The sequence below is a fragment of the Peromyscus leucopus genome, chromosome 1, assembly GCF_004664715.2.
Source record: "Peromyscus leucopus breed LL Stock chromosome 1, UCI_PerLeu_2.1, whole genome shotgun sequence".
Lineage (NCBI taxonomy): Eukaryota > Metazoa > Chordata > Mammalia > Rodentia > Cricetidae > Peromyscus > Peromyscus leucopus.
Window position 1 is genome coordinate 49,731,330 of NC_051063.1, and position 26,946 is coordinate 49,758,275.

The 26,946-nt window shown below is 38.2% G+C and overlaps 1 protein-coding gene across 1 annotated transcript in view; it reads right to left on the minus strand.

Moving 5' to 3' along the window:
- Hpse2 (heparanase 2 (inactive)) overlaps positions 1-26,946 on the minus strand; it is a 225,117-nt gene that overhangs the window by 190,835 nt on the left and 7,336 nt on the right. Inside the window, exon 3 of the mRNA XM_028888799.2 lies at positions 18,041-18,212. Within this exon, the coding sequence (XP_028744632.1) occupies positions 18,041-18,212 (172 nt within the window). The remainder of the gene's footprint in view (positions 1-18,040; positions 18,213-26,946) is intronic.

The window sequence follows — 26,946 nt, forward strand, 5'->3', positions numbered from 1 at the left end:
TCACAGAGAACTGGGTATCTAAATGAGTGCACACTTCAGTAAGAATATATAAGCCTGACCTCCTTGTCTACAAAAAGAACCACTGATTATGTAAGTAGCACAAATATGGTGTAACAACCATACTATTCACAGGCACAGAAAAAACTTGAGAGAAAAATTACCCATCAGTAAACCAAGTTGACCTCTAGACAGATGGCAGATTTCAGGTGTCTTCCCTTGTCATGTTTATCTGTTTCATATCTTGTTATACTGGGTTCTGGATAGAGCAAATAAACCACTGGTGTCTTTCTTCCTCCTGCGCCTCCCCTCCCCCTCTTCCTCCTATCACTACTGTAGCCCCTCCTCCCCATTTCTCCTCTATGAGTGTATGGCTTTCTCTCCCCCTTCAGTTCTTCTTTCTTCTGTCCCTTATTTTCTCTCCCTCTCCATTTCTACCATATTTGTATACAATAATTCAGTGACAGTAGACTGAAAAATAGCATAGCTGAATGTTTGTTGAGGTCTCTATTTACAATCCTCTTTGACAGCTTACATTATCTCCTTATATGGTAGTTTATACAGACTTCCTACACAGGGTTTGAAATGAGTGAGAATCTCCAACCAATCTCTTTCTAGAATAAAAATCACACTCATGTTTAACTTAATTTTGATCTTGAATAAAGACGAGAAAACAAACTAACATTTGCTGATTGATGCACATTTGTTAAGCAGTTTATATATTTTATTTATTACTTGAGTATTTCATTATGCATCTAATGTTTTGATCAAATCCACCCCACTCCTTCCTCACCAAGTCCTCCCATACTCCACCCACTACTTTCACCCCCTAACTTCATGTATTCTTTTTAAATCCACCAAGTTCACATAGTACTGCCAGAATGTGCATGAGTTTAGGGTCATCCCCTGGAGCATAGGCAGCCTATCAGGGCGGCATCCCAAAGATTTTCTGTCCCACAGCACCCATCAGCTAGGAGTGGTTGGTGGCATTATCTCTTTCATTTGACAAATGAAGAAACTGCTCAAGACCACCCATGTAACTCATTACAGAGCAGGACTAAACCTGCTTCTACTCTAAAGCCCTTATTACAACCATGCAGGAACAGATTTGTAGTCTTTGTTGTGCAGCCACTTTTCCTGAGTCCATGGCAGATGCCGGGAGTGATCACAATACATTACCACCTGTCTGGGAATTGGCTAAGAATCTTTAGATAGATCGCCAAGCATTTGTTACCTGTAACTAGCCCTCAAGAGATAGCCAATTGCCTCTAGTGGGGGTGGGGGATTGAGCAGAGGGGGACTGTAAGACAATGTCTGAAACAAGACAGAAGCACACAGAAGAGAATAACACACACAGGAGAGCCAAATTGACTTGTTTGATTAGAAAAGCTGGGAGAATAGAGGTTTTGAGGGACCATGTTGAAATATATCTGGAAGGCTCTGGTCGTAACTGAAAGGGGCTGGCTAGAGGAATATTATGATAGGCATGGTTTGGCAAGCTACAGTGCTGCTGAGGAGGCTGTACAGACTTGGATTCAAGCACAGAGGGCTTTAGCTGCCTTGATATGATTTGTCCTGGCTGTAGAAACTGGTGGGAAAGAAGAAACACGCATCAGGATATGATTATGAATTTCACAGAGGAAGGAAAATTTCCAGGAGCTAAAACTGTGGCAAGAAGCTGACTGAGTTAGAGCAAATTCTGTGGGCCTCAAGTGAAGAGGGTTATTTTTTATATTCTTGACTGTTTATAACATCCTAAGTTGAAAGATGAAAATTCAGGAAAATGCCACTACAAACTAGAACTCCATTGGACCCAGGAGTAAAACAGATATCTGCTTTGAAACCTGGCACCATCATTAGCTATGTGACTTTGGGTAGGTTCACTTCCCTGGATCTTTTCATATAAAGAGAACAGCACCTACACCCGCCCCCAAAGATTCAGTGAGGACTAGTGGGGGATATAGATGCTGTGGATATTGCTCTGTATGCTGTGAATGTGTTGCTCTGATTTGGTTGATAAATAAAATTCTGATTGGCCAGTAGCCAGGCAGGAATTATAGTATAGGCAGGATAAGCAGAGAGGAGAATTCTGGGAAATAGGCTGAGTCAGGAGATGCTGCCACCACCATGAGAAACAAGATGTAAAGCTACTGGTAAGCCATGAGCTACGTGGCAAGGTATAGATTTATAAAAATGGGTTAATTTAAGATGTAAGATCTAGCTGGCAAGAAGCCTGAGCCATTAGGCCATACAATTTTAATTAATATAAGCCTCTGTGTGTTTACTTGGGTCCAAGGAGCTGCAGGACTGGCGGGTGAGAGAGATTTGTCCTGACCATGGGTCAAGTGGGATGCAGGAAAACTTCAGCTACACATAGATGAAGAAATAAGGATATTGGGTAGTATAGTACAGGCACTAAATAAATATGAGTATCCTTTTCCTGGTCATGGCTTGTTATCTTAACATTTGTACACATCTATTTCTTGATCAATAAAATAGAAACAGAACCCACTCTGTCCATACATGGTAGTGATTCTAGATATTGCAGTACCAATATTCTTTGGAGCCTTTGTTTGAAAGGACAATATTTGGTTCCATCTCCACACACTCAGGTTTGGCAAGTCTGAGCTGGATCTTAAGAATCAAGCTGGAAAAGAGAGAAGTTCTGGAGTAGAAATGAAAACAGCATTGCAACAGATACCAACGATATATAGAGAATCATTAGGGAATATGGAAAACTTATACTCCAATAAACTGGAAACTGGAATGAAGAACTCTAGAAATTAATCACTCTGAAGCCTCAAATCCATAAGTCCTCAAGTCCATATATGGGCAAACAGACTGAACAGATAGTTCTCAAAAAAAAAGTACAAATGATCAACAAACATCAAACAAACAAAAAAGAAACTGTCAGTATCTAAGCCATTGGGGAAACACAAATCAAAACTATACTGAGATTTCCATCTCAACCCAGTTGGAATAGCAGTCCTTAAGGAAATAAGCAAAAATGCCAATGCAGGAGAACCACATTGATGATTTGATCAAGGCTGTCCTAAACTATGTAGTGAGTTTCAGGACAGTTTGAAATTCAGTGTTGGAAAGTGTCTCATAGAAAGGAAGGGGCGAGGGAAAGATGGGTAGCATTCATTGTGGCAAGAACGGAGGGATGTGGAAGTAAAGCTATCAGATGATATGCCACTACTGGGTATATACATAATGGAATCTAAGTGAACATACCTATATTTATATCAGGAATCTAAGGTGCTGGCACAACCACATGTGCTGTGACACTACTTACAGTAGCTAAGTCATGGAATCATCTTAGATATCCAAAATCAGATGAGTGTGTTGAGAAAATGTGGTGTATGTACACGATGAAATGAATTTTATTCAGTTCTAAAGAAGACTAAAATGTATGTTATTTACAGGAAAATGGATGAAACTGGGGATCATCATGGTAACTAAAATAAGTCAGACTCCAAAAGATAAACATTACGGGTTTCTTTTCAGAAAAAGACCAAACATAGAAGTGAGACTATTTGGCAAGAGTAAAGGGACACAGCCTAAGTGAGGGTGGGAGGAGAAAGAGGGGAACAGGAAATCAATATAATCAAAGTACATTAGAAAGAAGCATGAAATATCATAATGAAATCCATTATTTTCTATATTAACTATAAACTAATGAAAAACAGAATCATGCTGCATTTTCACTGTCCTTGTAGGTGCATCTAATGTATGGAGCTCGTGGGTTTTATGATTTGTGTGTAAAATTTCATTCACAGACTCCTGCTTGAACACTTAGCTCCTAGCTGGTGGTTCTAGTTTGGGAATGGCACACAGGCTAGTGGATGTTTGGGACAAGCTTAAAGTGCGGCCTGTTCTTGTCCTGTCTTTGCTTCCTGATCTACGGAGATGTGAACAAAAGGCCTGATACAACTGTTATCGTATCTTTATTGCCATGACAGACCCTCAAACCCTGAGCCACTGAGACAGAGAAAAGCAACGAAAGCAATGGACCAGAATTTTGACAAATTCTAATCTTAGCAGTTCTGGGTCAATGGAATATTCTTGGCGGAGAAAGTAGAATTGTAAGGAGGAGGCACAGGAGGAAAAGAATGGAAAAAAGGAAGTATGAAAGAATATTTCCCAAGATCACTTGACTTTCAAAGTGCTAACTTGAGTGTCCATTCCAGGATTCTGGACTCCTTCTCTGATGTTCTTTCTAACTCCTACACCTTGCTAGATGATGCTAAAGATAGAAGAATACATCTTTCAGAATAGCAGTAACTCATAAGCCTGATCTTGGGTAAGCAACTAGGCTCCTTCTCTAGCTGGAAAGAAGTGCTCTCTAAAACATAAATAAAAGTAACAGAGAGGAGTTAGAGTTATGGGTCATTAACACAGTCATCATCTAGGGAGGAGACGGTGGTGGGAGCAGCAGCCAGTGCCTCCCTGTTAACGAGCACCGAACAAGCTGGATTTCTCTCTGGAGGCAAAAAGAGGTAAGTTCTTTTCTTACAAAGTAAGAAAGGAATACATTATTCTCTTCTGTCCTGGAGTTTGGTGAAGTCACATAGTGCTTTCACATTTGAAATAAAACAGAATTATTAGGAATAACACTGTGATAATTACACCAAACTGCCCCCAGCTGCACATCTTCTGCTCAAAGAAAGAGTGTGGCAGAAGCAGGGTTTCTAGGCAGAAAGTCAAGCTGTATCACCCTCATGATACTGATGTGGCATTACAGAGTCAGCCTTCAGATTTTCCTTCCTCACTCAATTATCTAACTGCCTAGGAACCTGCATTTGAGTCATAGTAAAATGCCTTAGACTAAAAATTGCCCTTTTCATCTTTAAAATGCATCTGTTCTCAATAATTGTGGTTGTCATTTCTTTGGGTGTCAACACATGCCAGGAGCAGTACTAAGCACTTTCAATTCATCACTCATTTATTTTTATGAAAGGCCAAGGCACTGGTCATAGTTCTACTTTACAAATGAAGGCACGGAGGCTTGGAAGAGAATAAATGGGTCCTTAGATTGATGGATCAGTAGAGAAGTAATTCTCACCTACTTTCAAAATATATTCTCTATCTTTCCTCTGTATTGACCTGCACAAGAGAATTCCCAAGTGTTTATTTTACAAAATAAGAAACTAATTGGGAAAAGTTTTTGTTTTGTGCTAAACTATCTTCAAATTTAGAATCTCAGAGCTGAAAGGAGCCTCAGAAATAATTACTACCACCTTCTGAGAAGACTGATATCCATAACAGATGTGACAACAAGTAAATATCCAATATTATCTTTTTTCTCTACTTACACTCTTTTCTCTACTTGCATTGCTTATAACACATTTGAGTAACTGACACCTCTGAGGGCAGGGAAGTTACTGTTCCTGTGGCCTCAAGTTAAAATCAGAAGATAATTAAGTTTTATGCTACAGAAAATGGTTTGATGTATTTTTCTTTATGACAAGAACCTGAGACTAGAGAGATAATGGGCCTAAGGGAAAAGCTAATATTATTATTCTACTAAAGGAACATAGCAAGAAAATGACTTCTAATGATATACCACTATACCACGATTGATGCCTTGCTCAATCCACATCAGAAAAGTGTCCTCCTGCGGTAGATGGGGAGTGATATAGAGACCCAAAACCGGACAAAGTACATAAAGTGAGAGAGGCTTTGGAGCACTCAGTACTAAATGGGATACCTTCATCAAACCTCTACCCCCAAGACTCAGGGATCTATGTGGAAGAGGAGGCAAAAAGATCAGAAAAGCCAGAGGGGATGGATGACTCCAAGGAAACAGTGTCTTCCAGACACAACAGAAGTGATGGACGTTAGAACTCACAGAGACAGCGGCAGCACCCACAAGGCCTGTACAGGTTCAGGCCAGATGGGATCCCAGCACTGAGAGAGGGAGTGGACATGGGCCTCATCTCTAATGAAAAAGTTATTTGCAATTGAAACCTGTTGGCAAAGGAAAAAAAAATCAGCTTTCTCCAATGGAGTTTCACTGTTTTTATTAACTATACTCCAGGGCAGGCCTGGAGTAGATGGTCAACACAAATCGAACCATGGTATTTTTGTGGACGGTTTGTTTTGTTTTGGCAATTTTTTGTCATTTTGTTTTTTTCCTCATGTGTTTTGATTTATTTTGTGGGGGTTTTGTGAAGGACAGAGGGAGAAGGGGAAGAGAGAGAAGGAGAGGGGAGGGAGTGGTAGAGAGAGGAGAGGGAGAGAGAGAGAGACAGACAGAGAACATGAAGTCAGATGGAGAAGGTATGGGAAAAGTTAGAGGAGGGGAAATATAAAATATATTGTATGAAAAAGATTTTTTTCATTAAAAAAAGTTCCTAGGGTTCCAAAAAGTCATAATAGAAGCATGTTTAGAGTAACATAATGCAATTTCTATCATCACCCACACACATACAGCCATCCATTGGTACCAGATACTCAGTAGAAGTGTTAGTAATCATACATAATCAAGGATAGAAATTCAAGATACAAAAAGTCAATTTTTCTATATCTGGTTTGCAGTTGTAAGTTTTCCTCTGATCCTACCCAGCCCCGTGGTTCCACAGCTGCTTATAAAATAATCACTCAGAAGCTTATATTAGTTATAACTGCTCAGCCATTAGCTCAGGCTTATTACTGACTAGCTCTTAGATTTAAATTAACTCATAATTCTTATCTATGTTTAGCCACATGGCTTGGTACCTTTTCTCAGTTCTGCCTTGTCATCTTGCTTCCTCTGTGTCTGGCTGGCGACTCCTGACTCTGCCCTTCCTCTTCCTAGCATTCTCTTAGTCTGCTTGCCCCACCTATACTTCCTGCCTGGCTACTGGCCAATCGGTGTTTTATTAAGCCAGTATACAAGAGTATTATCTCACAGCACTGGTTTGTTGACTACTGAACACAGTACTTAGCAAAGACCATTGTTTGCTTCCTAGTTCTTTTTTACTTATATCCCCATTATTCTAATTTGAATGTTTTCCATAGTTCTCTGTGACCTTGGGAGCAGAAAGTTAAGACTGGCCATATGTTTCTTATACAGGTTAACAATAGATTATTTTGCTGGAAACTCTGTATGATGTGATGGTAACTTTCATTCTTCATTCACAAACTTACTCAACAAATGTGAGAAATTAAGTAGTAGGCATTTTGCCAGTAATAAATAAAACAGAGATTTTTCACACCCTCACAATTTATAACCTACAACCAATAAGTAAACAAACAGTAAATATATACTTACGAATTGTGATAAATATTGTAAAATGAATGAATAGGTTGTATAAGAAAGTACTCTAAAGGATGAGAATAAATCAGCTATATGGCAGATGGAGAGAACTCTGGAGGTATTGAAGCTGGGATGAAGAAAAAGGGAGAGTGGTAGATAATAAATACATGGGGTTAGGTAGTAGCCAGATCATTAACTGTGTGGTCTTGTGGATCAAAATAAAATAAGAAGCTCACCTGCTACTCTAAGAACAACAGAATGATTAGTGACTGACATTAAATGAGTTATATTTTTTAAATAAAATATTTTTGGAAACTGAATAGTGGATAGATTGGAGGGAAAGGATAAATAGTAAGGCTCCTGAAGTAGACATATATTCTCTGAATTTTATCAAATTTAAATCGTTTTTAAAATTTTCACTGTGTTTGTCCTACTACAATCCATCATGCAAACAAGTATTCACATTAGATCTTAACTTTCTAGTATCTAGAATGTGAAGGAAAACTTTCTCTTCTTTATAAATTCAGCAGTTTAGGCTTCTTGTTAAAGCAGGAAAAAATGAAAGCATTGTTTAATCCTTATTTGTAGTGATGCAATATTCTGTAATTATATCACAATCTAGGAGACTGGAACTTTTTGCTGGAGCTCCTCACAGCCAGAGTTAGTAATCTACCTTGAGGTCACTTAGGACTGCTAGCCTACTGTGTAATCAGATTGGTTATTTAACCTGTCTTTAAGGGAACAATGTGACAATCAACTTTACTTGCCTTAGATTTCCCACACAATTAACTTTTATAGCATAAGATAATGCATAGCTGCAATTTTAAGTTACTACTCTTCCATACCCCTGACCCAGAATAATACATGTGTATCATTTGCTGAAAGTATAAAATACAGAAGTTGAAAGCAATTTTCTAAAATCTACCATAAAAATTAAAAGCAAGCATTTATGAAAATTGGTTGATAAATAATGATATTTGTTATCTGTGTCAGTTGGGATCAGTTGGAGCCAGTGACTTAATCTCTTGTAAAACTCTGTTAAAGATTTCTGTAAAGTATCCCATTCCTTCCCCCATGTGATGTTTTCTATACTATTCAATAAACAGAGAAAAGCCCTTTGTTAGAGACAGACACACAGCATACACACACACACACACACACACACACACACACACACACACACACACACACACACACCAGACATACATAGATGCAGAGACACAGGGACAAGCAGATTCACAAGATAGCCTTCAGGTAGGTACATATTCAGGCTCATGCAAGACAGAGGACAGAAGACACATGGGCATGAAGCAGAGGATTCAAATCTGGATTCCTTGACTAAATGACTCCAAGGGGGAAGAGTTTATATTTCTTTCCTTAATATGACACTGAAGCATTATTGGTGGCTTGAAGTTCAACACTAATGCATATAATCCATGTACTTATTAAGCTTAATTTCAGAAAGGATTTATTTAATTTAAAAATGTTTTTATTTGTTCTGATTACATATTTTTATAAAAATATGTTTTTAATTTATAAATGCAATATCTTATTGTATATATCTTGTTATATACATATAAGGATATTAAATTATAGATATTTTAAGTGTTGATCTTGGATTATAATTTCTCTTAGATTAATCATTTATTTATTTATTTTTGTTATTTTAGTTTTTCATCTATGCTATTGGTTTCTTATGTTTGTGGTCTTTGACTATCTATTTACATTTAAAATGGTATTGGAATATTTTCTAGATCACAAGCATAGATTTAAATATTAAATAAACCAATGTTTATGATAAATACTTCTTTTGACTGGGATTTCTACTGTGTCTACATAGCAGTTTGATCAACATGAGACAAAACAATTATAGTGAATTTCAGAAGCAAGAAAAATATCTTGCCTGATAAAAGAAAAGTAACAAACTAAATATAAATTGTCATCACTTAGATGCTGCATAGAAGTTTATAGGAGAAAAACAGATGAAACTGATATGGCCCTAAAGAACAGTTCTTCCACTAAAAAGCAATGTCTAGAACTGTCCAGATCTTGATTGAGGACATGAAAACAATAACATTTTATTAAGTATTTCCCATTTTCTAAGAGACTTGTAACACTGTAATGGCACAAATACAAGGATCCTATCGCTAATCCATTTCCTATCCTAACTAGGAGACAGTTATCTATTCCTGCTTTGAAAAGCTTAAAAGCTGGTGTGATTCTATGACATTAAAGCTAACTATTATTATTTATAAAATCACCGTTTCACTCAAATGATATCACAATTTATAATGCTTCAAAATCACAATTCATGTACTCTATTTTTCACATCATATAAACAGTTACTTGTTATATAGACAGATACTATTTTTTCCACAAGCACTTATATGATACCTACCATATTACTAGGTTCTAAAAGTATAAAGCAGCAAGATCTAGATCATAGTTCACAGTCTATTATGGGAGGTAAATATGTAATCAAACACATTATAATCAATTTGGTAAATGCTAAAGCAGAAGGTCAGAGGAGACCACTAAAAATCTGACCTGAACATGTCATGGAAGATCTGGGGATAAAGAGGGAAAAAAATGGCCTTATAAACAATTACACAAAACAAAAAGACAATAAGTCAAACAGAGTATGGCATTTCCCAAAATCTATAATACTTTGGCATATTTGAAGGTAGTTTGTATAATGGAGCACAGCAGTTTACTAGATTGGAAGTAAGGGAGGTAGACACTAAAGGCCAAGAGTAAGTGAATCTGAAAAACTTGACTTACAAGCAAAATTGAATTGACTAAATGTCACACTTAAAAATGACTCAGAAATCTACATGGGGGTATCATTAGAGTCTGAGAACAGCTACAGATATATTATTAAAAAGTAAAAATGATAGGATCTAGAAAAACAAATGAAGATGGGATGTGAATGATGCTAAGAAGTTACAAATAGAAGTGCTCAATAGCAAGCTGAGTGTCCAAGGAAGACCGAATCTAAACCAACATCATCAAAATTCAGATGTCCACACATGTGCATTTATGTCTGTCTTCAGTTTTAATCCATTGATCAATATGTATTTTTTTATGTCAGTGTTGTTTTTATTACTGTAACCCCGTAGTACAACTTGAAATCTGGGTGGTGATAGCTCAAACAATTCTTTTATTATCAAGTATTGTTTTAGCTATTCTAGGTTTTTGTGTTTTCTTATGAAGTTTAATATTATTTTATTAATTTTAATTAGTAATTTTATAACAACACTATTTTATTAATAAGTTTACTGGTAATTTTATTAATAATAATTTTATTGATAATTTTATTAATAGTGGTATTATTCAACCTCTATGAAGGACTGTGTTAGAATTTTGCTTTGTATTGCTATAGACTGCTTTTGGTAATTTCACTGTATTAATCAACTTATGAGCATGACAGATCTTTGCATCTTCTGGTATCTTCAGTTTCTTTCTTCAGTGTCTTCAAGATTTTATTATACAAGTTTTCACTTCCTTGGTTAGAGTTATACTAAGGTATTTTCTGAGGCTATTGTGAAAGGTACTGTCTCCATGAGTTCTTTCTCAGTATGTCTGTCATTTGTATACAGGAGGGCTACTGATTTTTGTATGCTGATTTTGTATTCTGCTACTTTGCTGAACATTATCAGTTGTAGGAGTTTCCTAGTGGAGTCTATAGTCTTTTATATATACAATGATATCATCTGAAAATACTTGATTTCATCATTTCCTATCTGTATCCCCTTGATCTCCTATAGCTGTCCTTTTGCTCTAGCTTAGACTCCATGAATAGGTATGGAGAGACTGGGCATCATTGTCTTGTTCCAGGTTTTAGTGAAAATGCTTTGAGTTTCCCTACCTTTAGAATGATGTTGTTGCAAGTTGCCTTATTATATAAGCTATTTCCCTTTTATCCCTATTTTCTCCAGGACTTTTATCATGAAAGGGTGTTGGATTTTGTCAAAGACTTTTTCTGCATCTAATCAGATGATCAAGTGGCTTTTGTCTTTCAGTCTGTTTGTATAATGGGTTACATTTATTTATTTATGTATATTGAACCATCTCTGCATCTCTGGTCAACTTGGTCATGTTGGATAATCTTTCTGATGTGTTCTTGAATTCAGTTTGCAAGTATTTTATTGGGAATTTTTCCATTTACATTCATAAGGGATATTGGTCTATAATTTCCTTTTTGTTGTTGGGGTTTTGTATGGCTTTAGTATCAGGGTAATACTGGCTTTATAAAAAGATTTAGGAAATGTTTCTTCAGTTTCTGTTTGTGGAGTAAGTTGAGGACTATTGGTGTTATTTCTTCTTTAAGGTCTGTAGAATTGTACTCTGAATCCATCTGGCCCTGGGCTTGTTTTAATAGGAAGACTTTGATTACTGATTCTATTTCACTAGGTATTATGAGTCTGTTTGAATTGTTATTTCATTTTGATTTAACTTTGACAGGTCATAATATCAAGAACTTCATCCATTTCCTTTATATTTTCCATATTTTTAAAGTATGTCCTTATGAGTCTCTGAATTTCCTCAGTGTCTGTTGTAATGGCTCTCTTTTCATCTTGAATTTTATTATTTCGGTCTTCTCTCTGTGTCTTTTGGTTACATTGGCTAATGGTTTGCCAATTTTGTTGATTTTCTCAAAGAATCATCTCAACTTTATTGATTCTTATACTATTTATTTGTTTTCATCTCACTGATTCCAGTCCTGAGATTTATAATATTTCATTTCATCTACTCTTTGTGGCTATTAGTTATCTTGTAAAAAATGATAATTAATAAAAATAGCCTGGAATGCAGGCAAAATGGTTATTGTATTATTAATCAAATTTTGGATAAAAGAAATAAAGACAGTGTTGCTAGAGTTTTTCGCCTTGCCCACAGTCAGGACAAATCTTTGTCACCCGCCAGTCCCACAGCCGCTCAGACCCAACCAAGTAAACACAGAGACTTATATTGCTTACAAACTGTATGGCCGTGGCAGGCTTCTTGCTAACTGTGCTTATAGCTTAAATTAGTCCATTTCCATAAATCTATACCTTGCCACGTGGCTGGTGGCTTACCGGCATCTTCACATGCTGCTGGTCATGGCGGCGGCAGCTGCAGTGTCTCTTGCCTTCCTGTTCTTTTATTTCTCCTCTCTGTTAGTCCCGCCTATACATCCTGCCTAGCCACGACCAATCAGGTTTTATTTATTGACCAATCAGAGCAACTTGACATACAGACCATCCCCCAGCACAGCCAAGTGCAGACCATCTCAGACACCTGCACTCAGGCCCATGGTCCTATAATCATCCTCTATGCGGACCTGCTGGGTAACGCCACAAAGAACCCAAGAAGGGCTCCCACAGGACATACAGAACATCCCACAGCAAGACAGGGCTAGGGATATTGCCCAGTGGGTAAACTACTCTCTGTGCAAGCATGAGGACCTGAGTATGGATCTCCATCAGAGACATGAAATCTGGGCCCTGTGGTACATACCTGAAACACCAGTGCTGGGTGTAAAGAGCAGAGATGGGCAGATTCTAGAGTTCCACTGGCCAGTCACTCTATCTAAAATGGCAACCACCATTTTTGGCAACCACTAAAAGATCCTCTCTCAAAATTTAAAAAAAAAAAAAAAAAAGCCCAAACAAACAAACAAAACTAACGAAGGAGAGTGAAAAAGGAAGAGACAAGATGTTGACTTCTGGCTCCCACATGCTCCTTCACACTTGAGCCTCACATACATAGGAACTTACATGTATACCTCCCCGTCATGCATGTGCACACACGCGCGCATGCGCGCGCGCACACACACACACGAACATAAATAAATAGGAGAAACAATACAACATAAGGAGTTGGAGAATATTCAGCTATTCTTGAAGTTAACAAAATTCAAATATAAACAAGCATGCAACATGACCCTGCATTAATTTAAACAAAGTTTGTAGCTAGAGTTTTCCTGCCTTGCCCACAGTCAGGACAAATCTTTGTCACCCTCCAGTCCCACAGCCGCTCAGACCCAACCAAGTAAACACAGAGACTTATATTGCTTACAAACTGTATGGCCGTGGCAGGCTTCTTGCTAACTGTTCTTACAACTTAAATTAATCCATTTCCATAAATCTATACCTTGCCACGTGGCTGGTGGCTTACCGGCATCTTCACATGCTGCTGGTCATGGCGGCGGCTGCAGTGTCTCTGCCTCAGCCTTCTGCTTCCCAGAATTCTCCTCTCTCCTTGTCCTACCTACTTCCTGCCTGGCCACTGGCCAATCAGTGTTTTATTTATTGACAAATCAGAGCAACAGATTTGACATACAGACCATCCCACAGCAAAAGTTAATTAATAATACTGTCAAAGCTCATGGTGTGATATTTGGAAATGTTACAGTGATATACCACTGCTTTCACCTAGTGAAATCATTCTGAAAAGAAATTTGGCAGCAAATATAAAGCCATAAAAATTAATATACATTTTTGACCCAGAAACCCAACTTTTTGGATACAGCCCAAGTATATGATTCAAAAGAAAAATTTAAAAATCTATATGTATAAAGATATTTATAGTTGTACTACATTATAAGCAAAAACTGGAAACAGACCAAATGTCCAATAGATGGAGAATGCTTAGTTAGTTAGACTTTGGTACATTAATGCAGTGGAGTATTTTATTTCCACTAAGAATGACAATTATGGGAAGAATGCAGAAATAAGGGCCCTATGAAGTGATGAACAGAAGCACAGCCCTCTCATTGATGCCTCCACACTGGTCACATCTATGTAGTAGTGTGTCTGTATAACCAAGAGGGCTGGGAAAGGCTGTGAGCGGGCAATTTACAAGGCTGATGTTTCTGTTCTGTTGGTTAAGATTCTGGGATATTTCTTTCTACTTTTATTTCACACATATATATTAAGAAAATTTATCCTCATTTTGGCAAATAAAAGAAAAATGTTTATCAATGTTTCCTTGCCCTAAATGACTTTTTCTGGTTTTTCATTTGTTTGTTTGTTTTTTTGTTTTTGTCCTATTTTATGTTTAGATATGGAGGAATTTCCCACTACAAAACCCTAGCCACATGCTTTGTTAGTCATACTTTTTGTTGCTGTGACCAACATCTGAGAGAAACCAATTAAGGGAGGAAGGGTTTATTTGGACTGAGGGTTTCGGGCCACAGTCTGCTGACTCCTTTGCTTATGGCCTGATGTAAAGCAAAACACCATGGCGGCTGGGAAGCAGGGAAACAGGAAGGGCCAGGGAAAGCTCTGTCTCCTCAGATCACCCCCTCCATTGTCCCATGACCCAATTCCTCTAGCTAGACCTCATCTCCTAATGACTCCAGCACTTCCTAAGACAGTGCCAGTACCTGGGAACCAAGCCTTCAACACATGAGCCTGGGGGGCGGGGTGCATGTCATAGTCAAATAACAGCACATGCTCTTCTCTTTCACCACTGTGGAGTTTCTCAACCTATTCCTACGTACTAATTGCATGCACTCATGTTTGTATCATGTATACAAACTCAATATCTCAACTACATTTACTGTAGTGGGAGCAGAGATTCCTCATAAATATGACCTTTTAAACCTCTCAATGCAGACAAATACTTGTTTCTTATCTTTTATTACCTTGGGAGAATTGTCCTCTACAGAAAGTCAATCATTCTGGTTTCCATTTCTGCCAACTTTAAAGGATGTCTTAACTTGGCTCTATGCCCCCTTTCTTCTCTCTGGGTATACCTTAACCTACAAACCTGTTTGACTGTATTCTGCATTGAGGGAAGGAAGCAGTCATCTTCCCTGATGGCGACACATCTCCCCACAGTTGTCTGTGGGTTTCTTCACAGTAATGTTATTCTATGTCTTCTTATCCACATTATTGCCTGTAGTCTCTCATTCTCCCCTCGGCAAGTCACTGCAATTCAGCTTCAGTTCTCACTCTCCTGAACTGTCTCAAGGTCATAAACACCTACATGCTGCCAAATCCAGAAGATGCTTTTCTGTCATCCAATTAGTTGGTTCCCTCTCTCTTTATCTGAAGTCTTCCTTCATGTGCCTTATTCTTCTTACCGGTTTTCCTACTTCTTCATTCAGTTTCTTCAGGCTGTCACCTAAGCCCTTTCTTTCCTTTTGTATGCTACCTTATCTCCTCTATTCCCAGGGCTTTAAATCTCACTTTCATGCTAAAAACTTCTCAAAGGAATAAATATGTCTAACAGAGAACCCCATCTCTTCATACCTATTAAATGATATGCTTGACATCTATATTTAGTTTGATAGCACAAAAACTGAAGTCACAGTTTTATTCACAGAATTAGTTAGTTAGAAGGATTCCTGTCTTCCCATTTCAGCAAATGGCACCATCCAGTTAGCTACTACTATCTACATCACATCATTGTAGATTTTCCCAATGCACTACCATATCTTATAGATTCTACTTCCAGCCACCACCACTCTACTCCAGGCCCCCATTGCTTCCCCCCTGTATTGCTGAAGTAATCTTCTCATGGATTTTCCTGATTTCTCTTTAATCTATTTTCCACAGTATATACAACGTAGATTTCTTAAAACAAATAGTTTCCTTCTCCAGCTTAAAACATCCTCTGTCATCCTGAATGCAATTAGAAGGAACAGCAAGTCCTTCATTATGCCTGCAAGCCTTGATAGAACACACCTCTTCCTTCTCTGACACTCCCAGCCAACCTAGCCAGTTTTTATACTCGGGGTCTCTGTACATATTTTTCATTCTAGAACTATATAAACAAATATAATCACTGATACTGTTGACTTCTCATGTTGTGTAGTCAACTAATCATTCTTTATATTACACCTTTTAAGGGAATGTTTCCATGACTTTCCTAATTCAATCAAGCCATAGCACTTATAGTTATTAATATAACCATGTACTGCTGTTCATACTGTTCTGGTTTTACATTTCTGATTAATATCTATGTCTCTCCTAACTTAGTAAATACTGCATGAGGGCAAAGAATGTATCTGTTTTGTTTATTATTATCTCAGCTTCTAGCATATTACTTAGTTGCTGCTCAAGAAATATATTGAAAATGAATAAAGAATTGGCATCATTCCATACTATTAGAATGACACTAGTAGGTTATATGGGGACACATTAATCAAGTCATTAAAGAAAAAGAATATTTTAAAGTAATAACTGTATAGACTTAAAGGATAGAGTGATTAGATTTTTCATTATGAACCTGTGAAATATGAGTAAGTATAATATAACTGACTTTTATAACAAAGTCTAACAGGAAAAGTGAAAGCAACCTCTTCATGTCTGTCCTACTCCTCATCATACACATGCAAAGAGAAATTTCAAAGTTCAGTGAAAGTATGCAGAAGGAAGCCTCTAGCTTATGAGTATGGACTAAGGCCATGCAATTTTTCAACAAAAAGGAAGTAAATTGCTCTTGAGCAAGAAAGGGAGAGAAGGAAAGAAGAGGCAATTAAGAAAGGTAGTTTAAGCCGGGTGGTGGTAGCGCACGCCTTTGATCCCAGCACTCTGGGAGGCAGAGGCAGGTGGATCTCTGTGAGTTCAAGGCCAGCCTGGTCTACAGGGTGAGATCCAGGACAGGTACCAAAACTACACAGAGAAACCCTGTCTCAAAAAAACAAAGCAAAACATAAAGGTAGTTTAGGTAAAAATTCAGTGACTTATATAGAGGAAAAATGCTTAATATTAAACTTCACCTTGCTGGTGCTGTTATAATATAAATCCCCATGCTTTTCCCCAGACCTTCAGTAAAGTCTGCTATGTTCACAAGCTCAAATCAACACTAAGTAATCAGAAATGAAAGGAGTCCTACAAACTGTCAAGATACACACAGCCATTCAGGAGTAACCATTTTTTGTTTCTTTCTTTTCATCTCTGTTTATGCTTGCATGACTTTGATCTAACTGTTTGCTCTACGCACTTCATTGGAAACTATCTCATTCACTTGGAACTGTAGGGATAATTATCATGCTTGCATGACATTTCTCTAACTGCTTTGTCTACACACTTCATTGCAAGCCATCTTCCTCACTTGGAACTGTAAGGATAACTATCCCTAGTCTAGATTCTGACTACATGCCACATGTACCATGTGACTCTACCAACCTCATTGTTCCTATTCTTGCTTCAGTTACATTTTCACCTTGGGACTCGATTCAACATTTACCTATATTAAGTCTCCCCCACTCCACTGTAGTTCCCACTAATCATAATTCTTCCTGTTTGTAAATTCGTGGTCAGGCATTTCTTCTAACCCTGTATAAGTAGACCAAATCTGCATGGACATATCCATTATTCAGTTTGGGGCTAGCCCACTGCCAGAACTGAGTTGGAGAACATTTCACATCATACTTTGCACTAACATACAAAAGATGTTTGTCAGGTCAGTCAAAATTAAGTAAGTGATCAAAATTATACAGGATGACTGCTACTGAAGTATTAGTTCAGTTCTATTTTTATTTGTAAATATTTGTAATGTTTCCCAACCTTTTAAAAATATGAGATGATTCAATGAAATCCTGTATTAAATGATTTTTTTTTTTTTTTTGCAAATAATGCATTCTGTCCAAGTTACCCAGAGACTAAGATATGTCATCCCCCACCCCCGACTCTAGGAGACCTCAAGATGAGTGCTATTGTTTGTTGAAGAGTCCCTGTTTAGGAGTAAACCACTATGAGAAAGCCTCTCTTCTTAAATATAAAAATAACCAGGATAAACACAAATACTTCATTCCATTATATTTAATGAGCACTGCTGTAAGGACAGCTAAATAATTTGACCTACCCATCTAGGAGAGCAATGACGTTCTTCCTGGGCCGTCCAATATTAGGGCCATACAAACTGGCTCTGGAGTAAATCCGGATGGGTTGCAGCAGCCTCTTCAGCTGGATGTAATCCTTTCCCAACTGGCTACCATTTACTGCCCGGCCATGCATGCTCCGATAGTTATTTGGCTCTAGATTAAAAACAGACATATAAATTAGAATGGAGAAGAGCGAGATTCTGCCAGCCCTTTCCTTTCTACAAAACAGTGCTTTTTTCTTACTACCATGAACAAAATAACAAAGGGAGAACATAAGTTATCTTAAGGAACACAGAAACTGTCATGTTAGTAGTACCAACTTGATGTTTCATTCCTTCCAAACTTATCTTCATAAAACATCACTCAATTCACAAAAGAGACCATATCTAATTTTAGTGATACTTTGTAATGAATGGTACAGTTGGTAGAATAGTGTCTCCCCAAATTTGTGTACCAGAACTTCAGAACATGACCTTATTTGGAAATAGGGTCATTGAGGATGCAATGTTATTATGTAGTCACAGGATTAGGGTGGGCCCTGCATCTAATAACTGTTGTGTTTGTAACACAAAGGAAAAGGACCTTCAGATACACAGGCACAGGGGAAAATGCTGTGTGATGACAAACACAAAGCCTGGAGAGATGCTGCTATGCTAAAGAATTCTGGCAGCTCCAGAAGGTAGGAGAAAGGAATGGAACAGATTCTCCTTCAGAGCTTCCAGAAGAAAGCAACCACACTGATGTTTTGATTTCAGACTTTGGCTTCATAAACAGTAGGAGAAAACTTGCTTCTTTTGTTTTAAGCCATAGTAATTTGTTATTGCAAAGCCTAGGAAATTAATACAAATGGTAAGAAGGGTTGCCCTCATAAGTAGGATTATTGAACACAAACTTAGGAAAATCATCCTTGCTGTTGATCAGTAAGAAAGTAGCTGAGTGAAAAAATTTCGAGCAAAACCACTTACCCTGAGTTTAGCACTGGAAGGATATGAAAAGTCCTAAAAACCAGCAGCTCTTAAGAGTTTGAGGTAGCCAACTAGAGGTGCCCCAAAGCCATTGTCTCAGATAGTTTGAAGCTGGCATTCTGGTAGGGACAAGGCCTAGATAATCAGACTCACGTGAAGTTTTAAGAGAAATTTGGGGAACTAAGACAGACACAGTGAAAACTGATAATCTCTCTTACAAACCCTTTAATCCCGAAGGCTGTATATATTCAGGGGGAACTGTAGAGAGTGTTAGCATGAATATGAACCCTTGGACTCTCATAGGGGAGACCCAGGATGGCACTTTACTAACCAAGTATTTACTGTGTTCCCCATTCATCAGTATATCTACTGGCCTGGTCTTACTGGCTCAAGTTAAGTATGCACATCTCTGATCAATTATTGGCTCATCATTTATCAATGCGAAGGCAACTCCTAGAAAGCTGACCTTAAAATATCTTTAAAGGATTAATTAAAAGACAAATAAACAAACAAACATTTAATATGTGTTGGTGCTTTGTTTGCATGTATGTGTGTTGCATGTATGTCTGTGTACCATGGGCACGCAGAGCCCTCAGAGACCAGAAGAGGATGTCAGATCCTCTGGGACCGGAGTTAGAAAAGGTTATGAGCCACTCTATGTATGTCAGGAATTGAACCCAGGTCCTCTGGAAGAGCAGACAGTACTCTTAACCACTGAGTCATCTCTCCAGCCCCTAGAGGATTAAGTTTTTTAAATGGACATATCAGTAACTACCTGATACAAGAGTGGTGGACTAGAGCATTAGACCTGTAACTGAAAAACCAAACCAAAAGTGATAAACTCAACTTCTGGGATGGACAACTAATGATTCTGCATTCCTCTAACACATTATCTAAAATGCATTACTTTCAAGAACAAAATTATGGGGTATGAAAAGAAAATAGGAAAGTGCTACCATATACATGAAAGGAAAAAGAGCAGTCAATAGAAACTCTCTCTCTCTCTGAAGCCTTTAACATTAGATTATTTTGCATATAAGAACTTCAAAATTATAAAATATGTTCAAAGAACTAAAAGGAATAAAAGAATTAATAGAAAGTATGTTACTGACTTATATAGGGATATAAAGACAATATAAAAATAAAATGGAAACTTTTAACCTGAAATGACACAGCACATACAGGAAAACAAAATGAGATTAACACTGAGTTTTTAAATCGGCAACAAAGGAGGCAAGAAGAGAGTGAGATGATACACTCAAAGTCCAGTGAAACACTCCACTGAAGCAACATTTCTGTGTTCATCTGAATTTAAATTAGTGCTGCTCAAAAACAGATGGTGACAAGTTAACTCATCACAAATTTTATGTGACCTCATGTATATCTGTAAAATCATACAGTTACTGATGATAATAAAGAAATTAATCTTAGAGGCTGAAGAGATGACACCATTATTAAAAGCACTGGCTGCTCTGCTCTTGCAGAGGAGCTGAATTTGGTTCCCAACACCCACAGGGCAGCTATCTTCTATCTTTAATATCAGTTGCAGGGTATCTCGTGCCCTCTTCTGGCCTCCATGCACATACATGAAGGCAAAACATTCATACACATAAAATAAAAATAACAAATACATCTGATTTTAAAAAAAGAAGATAACTTTAATTCTTTGGCACACAAAAATTTACCAGTTGTTAAAGATGAGAGCATACTAAAGAGATATATAGACATGCTTATTTTATATAAATAATTAAACCATGGAGATAGAGAGACATTAAGAGCCAGTTAAGGGCACCAGATACTCTTTAAGAGGATCAGATTTTGATTCTCATCACCCACACAGTTGTTAACAACCATCTGTAACTCCAGCCTCAAGGGACCTGAAGCCACTTTCTGGCCTCCTTGGGCATTGTGCTCACATACATACTGGTAAAGCACCCCCCCCCCACACACACACAAATAAATAAACAAAATCTTGGAAAAATGTTTGATCCTGAAGAATATAAGTATCTTCAATGTTTTCAGAGTTGATTGTAATGAAAGCCTTTAAGGAGATAGACTCAAAGCCTTTCTCCCAGAGTTGGAAGGAGATTCTACAACCAGCTAAGGATCTAATCTGAGGGATAAGGAATGAGTCTAGGCACTGTGCTCTTTCAGTCCATGTCTCTTTATTGTTCTAAGTAAGCTTCTCTAAATCTACAGCTTTTCAGCTCTCATTCTTAGCTCCTCTCTTACCTGACTATCCATACATTTTTAACAAGAGACAACTTACAATCCTGAGAAAAGTTTCAAAACTCTCAACGTCATAGCACATGCCTAGAATAGACAATAAAGAACACAGCTATCACCATGGTAACCCAAGGTTCCAAGGTTTCAGGACCAGAGGAAGGGGACATACTGCCCAGTGCAACAAACTCTGAGGCATAGCTTTTTATCAGCAGACTTGGTCAGTGAAGAATTGGCAGACTTTTAGGGTGTTTTGTGTTAGTAACCTTGGTAAACATTTGTGCATAACTGTAAAGTTTTAAACTTATGATCTATTTACAAATGCCTTTAGTCTAGTTTGAACTTTCTCTGAGGTAAAAATGAGCTAAATGTGTGCAGCTTGTGTTAGACTGAGAAGAGATTATTATTTTCTGTGTTAGTCTGAGCTCAGATTGGAGAATACTGTGTATTATGAATTTCCTCTTAAATACAAAGTTTTCTGCTCTTACAGAAAAACATGTATATAATAATTATGGAAAACAAAGACTTCTAATATCTTTGTGATATCACTCCTCAGTATTAAAATAGCAAATTAATACTATTTCCAGACTGGATTGTAGATGTAACCATCTTATTAAATAAGAAACACAGAGCCAATACAGAGATAAAAAGCCAAGAGGTCAGAGCAATAGCTAAGAGCTAAAACCTTACCCTTCACTGTCGCTGTGGTCCTACCTCTCCGAAAGAGACCTACTTCTTGTGTGTTTGTACTTTTTATTGACTTTCTCTTCTGCCTTCTCATTGGTTGTAAACCTAACCACATGAACTCCTCGTCGCTGCCTGTCTGTATAGACCTGCAGGTCTTCTATGGTTGGTATTGAGATTAAAGGTGTGTGTCTCATGCTGGCTGTATCCTTGAACACACAGACATCCACCTAGCTCTGCCTCCCAAGAGCTGGGATTAAAGGTGTGCGCCACCAACGCCCGGCTCTGCTATGGCTTGCTATTAGCTCTGACCCCCCAGGAAACTTTATTTATTAACACTGGATTGTGTCAGAAAATTTGGTTTCAAAAACTGGTATTTGAGTTGCTGACTTGAGTTTTATTTTTTAAAATTAAGTTAATTTTGCTTGGGATTAAGACAGAATTTTCAATATTTTTCTGAAGTGGCCATAAGCCTACTTCTGTCATTTTGTACTTTTATTTATATTATATGCCATGAAGTGTTCTAAATATTGATGATTATACAGTCAAAGTTATTGAGAGCTGCTGGTAGCAAAAGGCCATGGGAGTATTCAGCAAGTGACAGCTAGTGTTCAAAAGGTCAACCCACCAGAGTCAGGGATTCTGCTGACGCCCCATGGGAAGCCTAACATTCTTGTAGGAGGGACGAGGAGGTGGGTAGGGAGGGAGAGGCTAGAGGGGCGGGAGGAGGGAAAAAGGGGATCTTTGATTGGTATGTAAAATGAATAAAAAAATTGTCTTAATAAAAATTAAAAAAAAAAAAGAAATGCATGCGGCCTTTCTCTCTGTGTTCTTCACGGTGGATAGCTGTTCCATGTCCCTGCCTTGACCACCCTGCAATGAAGGGTTGTAATTTGGAACTGTATGCCTAAAACACATCCCCTGAAAGTTTCTGTTGTTGAGCATTTTCCAATGACACTGGGATAATCTTGAATTAATTCTTAGTCATTGCACATTCAAAAATTTTCTGTTAGCAAATTTTTTTTTCAACCCCCACATTCAGTTACACAACCCACACAGGGTCACAGTGCACAGTTCAAGAAGCTGGGTAGAAGATTTGAGTCCATTACAGGTTAACTTGGCCTGTCTGACTGACAAAATATTTCACCTAACAATAGCAGAATACACTTTGTTTTCTGGGGCACACAGAACAGTCTTCTAAATAGAGTGTATGCCAGGACATATACAAATCTCAAACTTTAAACATAATTTAAATCATACAATGTATATTTCCTGACTTACTGTGGTGGTATTGTGTTCCCCAAAATATTGTGCACCCTAATAAACTTATCTGGGGTCAGAGACAGAACACCCAAAATATTAAACATAGAGGATAGGCAGTGGTAGCACACGCCTTTAATCCTAGCATTCCAGAGGCAGAAATCCATCTGTTCAAGGATACAGCCAAGCATAGTGACTCACGCCTTTAATCCCAGAAAGTGAGCCTTTAATCTCAGGGAGTGGTGGTAGAAAGCAGAAAGGTATATAAGGCATGAAGACCAGAAACTAGAAGCATTTGGCTGGTTAAGCATTCAGACTTTTGAGCAGCAATTCAGCTGAGACTCATTCTGGATGAGGACTCAGAAGCCTCCAGTCTGAGGAAACAAGACCAGCTGAGGATCCGATGAGGTGAGGTAGCTGTGGCTTGTTCTGGCTCTCTGATTTTCCAGTGTTCACCCCAATAACTGGCCTCAGATTTGATTTTATTAATAAGAACTTTTAAGATTCATGCTACAACTTACAGAATTGCACTTTAATTAACTAATTGAAATATGAAAATTAACAAATATTAAGAAACTATGAAAATGAATAGTACATAGGCCAATAAAGAGATAACAGGGAAAGAAAAAATATTTGGAACAGAGTGAAATGAAAGAATATATAGGACACAGAATAAGCAATGCTTAGGGGAAAATTTGTAGCCTGAGAGTCCTATATTAGAAATAAAAGAGATCTTAAACCTATAACCTAAAATTCTTCCTTAGAAAATGAAAAAAGGTATGGGTTCCATCTCATGGAGTGAGGTCCACAGCTAATGTAACCAAGAACCTGAGACTCAATAGGTCACAGGCCTAGGCGAAAACCTACTACATTATTCTGCTAAAGGAACAGAATAGTAAAATGACTCCTAATGACATACTGCTGTATCCATAGATCAGAGCCTCTCTCATCCAACATCAGAAAAGCTTCCCCTTCTCCTTCGTACAGCAGATGGAATTTAACAGAGACCTACAACGGGACAATGTGCAGAGGCTGAGAGACTTTGGAGCACTTGGTCCTAAATGGGGTGTTTTCATCACCCCACCCCCCCACAGGACTCGGGGATCTATGCAGAAGAGGAGGTAGAAGGACTGTAAAGACCAGAGGCAGCAATGGCTCCAAGGAAACAGGACTTCCAGACCAACAGGACTGATGTACGTATGAACTCAGAGAGCCGGTGGCAGCACTCATAGGGCCTGCACGGGTTCAAGCCAGATAGGATCTCAGGGCTGAGAGGGGGAAGTGGATGTGGGGTAGCCTCTATAGCAGAGAAACCTACTGGCAAAGGAAAGCAATCCGTTTATTCCAATGGAGTGTTACCGAGTATATCCACCACATTCTGGGGCAAGCTCCATGCTCGGGAGTGGTTGGCCAACACAAATAAACCCCATGTTTTGGTTTGGGTTTGGTGAGCCTTTCTCTTTGTTTTGGCTTTTTTGTTTTTTGTCTTTTTGCTTGTTGGTTTGTTTGATGTTTGTTTTCTGTGGAAAATGTTTTGGGGGGGGAAATGAAGGAAGATAGAACATGAGTTGAGTGGTTAGAGAGGATCGGGAGGAGTTGAAGAAGAGAAAGACAGACGCAGTTTCTATATAAAAATTTTTTGATAAAAATTTGGGGAAAAGAAACAAAAAAGGGACAGGGGATGTGCCTAAGTGAGTAAGAGCACTTGCTTAGCAAGCAAGAAGACCCGAGTTTAAACCCCTCCTACCTATGTTAAGCATGGCTGTGGATGCCTGTAGCCAGTATTGCAGTGTGACCTGAGGGATTGCTGGCCACCCAGCCTAGCAGAAAAACAATTGCAAGCTTCTAGTTCAGTGAGCACCCTGTCTCAAGGCAATAAGACGGACAGAAATTGAGGATGGCATCTAATATGCTCTTGTCTTTCTTTTTACACACAAAAAAAACAAGTCTCACCAACATGACTACCTAAACCTGAACAAGGACATGCCACCATGGATAAGGGGGAGACCACGAGGCTCTAACCCTAAACAAAAGGAGTACAAGCATCTAAGGAATGCTGATTGGAGAAGCAGTCTTCTCCAGGGAATAGCACACTAATTGGTTTTCCAATACCAAATGATCAGCCCTGAAAACATACATAAAGTGATATCATACAGACTAAGCAGTTGTATTTAGGAATATTTATGCATATAAATATGCACATATGCATGTAACAACAATTAACAAAAAAGAGGCTATGAATCAGAAAGACAGCAAGACAAGGTATATGGGAGAGTTTGGAGGAAGCAAAGGGAATGGGTAAATGATGTAATTATAATCTCTAAAACAAAAGAAGTAATAAAAATGAGAAAAAAATCAATAAGAAGCCAAGTGCTAGAGAGGTCCACAGAAATCCACAAAGATACCTCCACAATAGACTACTGGCAATGGTCGAGAGACAGCCAGAAATGACCTACTCTGTGGTAGGATGGCCAAACACCCTAATTGTCGTGCTAGAAACTTCATCCAGTGACTGAGGGATCTGTATGCAGAGATCCATGGCCAGGACCCAGGTGGAGCTCCAGGAGTCCAACTGGCGAGAAAGAGGAGGGTTTGTACGAGCGAGAATTGTTGAGACCAAGGTTGGAAAAAGCACAGGGACAAATAGCTAAACGAATGGAAACACATGAACTATGAACCAATAGCTGAGGAGCCCCAGACTGGATCAGGCCCTCTGGATAAGCGAGACAGTTGATTAGCTTGATCTGTTTGGGAGGCATCCAGGCAGTGGGAGGGTCCTGTCCTCAGTGCATGAGCTGGCTGTTTGGAACCTGTGACTTATGTAGGGACACTTGGCTCAGCCTGGGAGGAGGGGACTAGACCTGCCTGGACTGAATCTACCAGGATGAACTCAATCCTCAGGGGAGTCTTTGCCCTGGAGGAGATGGGAATGGGGGGTGGGCTGGGGAGAAGGTGGAGGAGGGACGGGGGAGAACAAGGGAATCCGTGGCTGATATGTAAAATTAAATTAAATTATAAAATAATTTTAAAAAATTAAAAATAAATTAAAAAAAAAAGAAAAAGTTGACTGACATTCCTTCAGATAGACTGACTAAGGAAGAAAACAGAAAAGTCCTGGATTAACAAAATTAATAACAAAAGACCATAAAGGGCCTCAAATAGTTAAAGTGGTAAAAGACTACTAAGAATAACTTTATGGAAATGATTTAGACAGTGAATTGATGAAAATATTCAAGAAGGACACACATTATTAAACTGACTTTGCTTAGTCTGGTAGCTCATGGCATGTAACCCTAGCATTTCGAAGGCTGAGGCAAAAGAATTACAAGTTTAAGGTCAGCATGAGATACATAGCAAGTCTGAAGCTAGCCTAAGTTAAAGAGAGACTCTGTTTCACAAAATAAACAAAGCCACCAGACTCAAAGAAAGTTGAAACTCTAAATAAACATATAAAAAAGAAAAGACACATTGAACTTGTAATTAAAAAAAAAACTTTTTTCTAAGAAGCCTAGACTCAGATTAATTAAGCATTGAAAGAAATACCAATTCTTCAAAGTCTTCCAGAAAAAGGACAAAGGGAGCATGCTTTACAATTTATTTTATGAGGCCAATATTTTTGTTACCAACAGTAGACAGAGACATTAAGAGAAAACTACAGATGAATATTCCTCATAAACATAGATACAAAAAAATCTCCACAAAATTTATACAAACCAATTTCAACAGCATATACAAAAAAATCAAACATTATGATC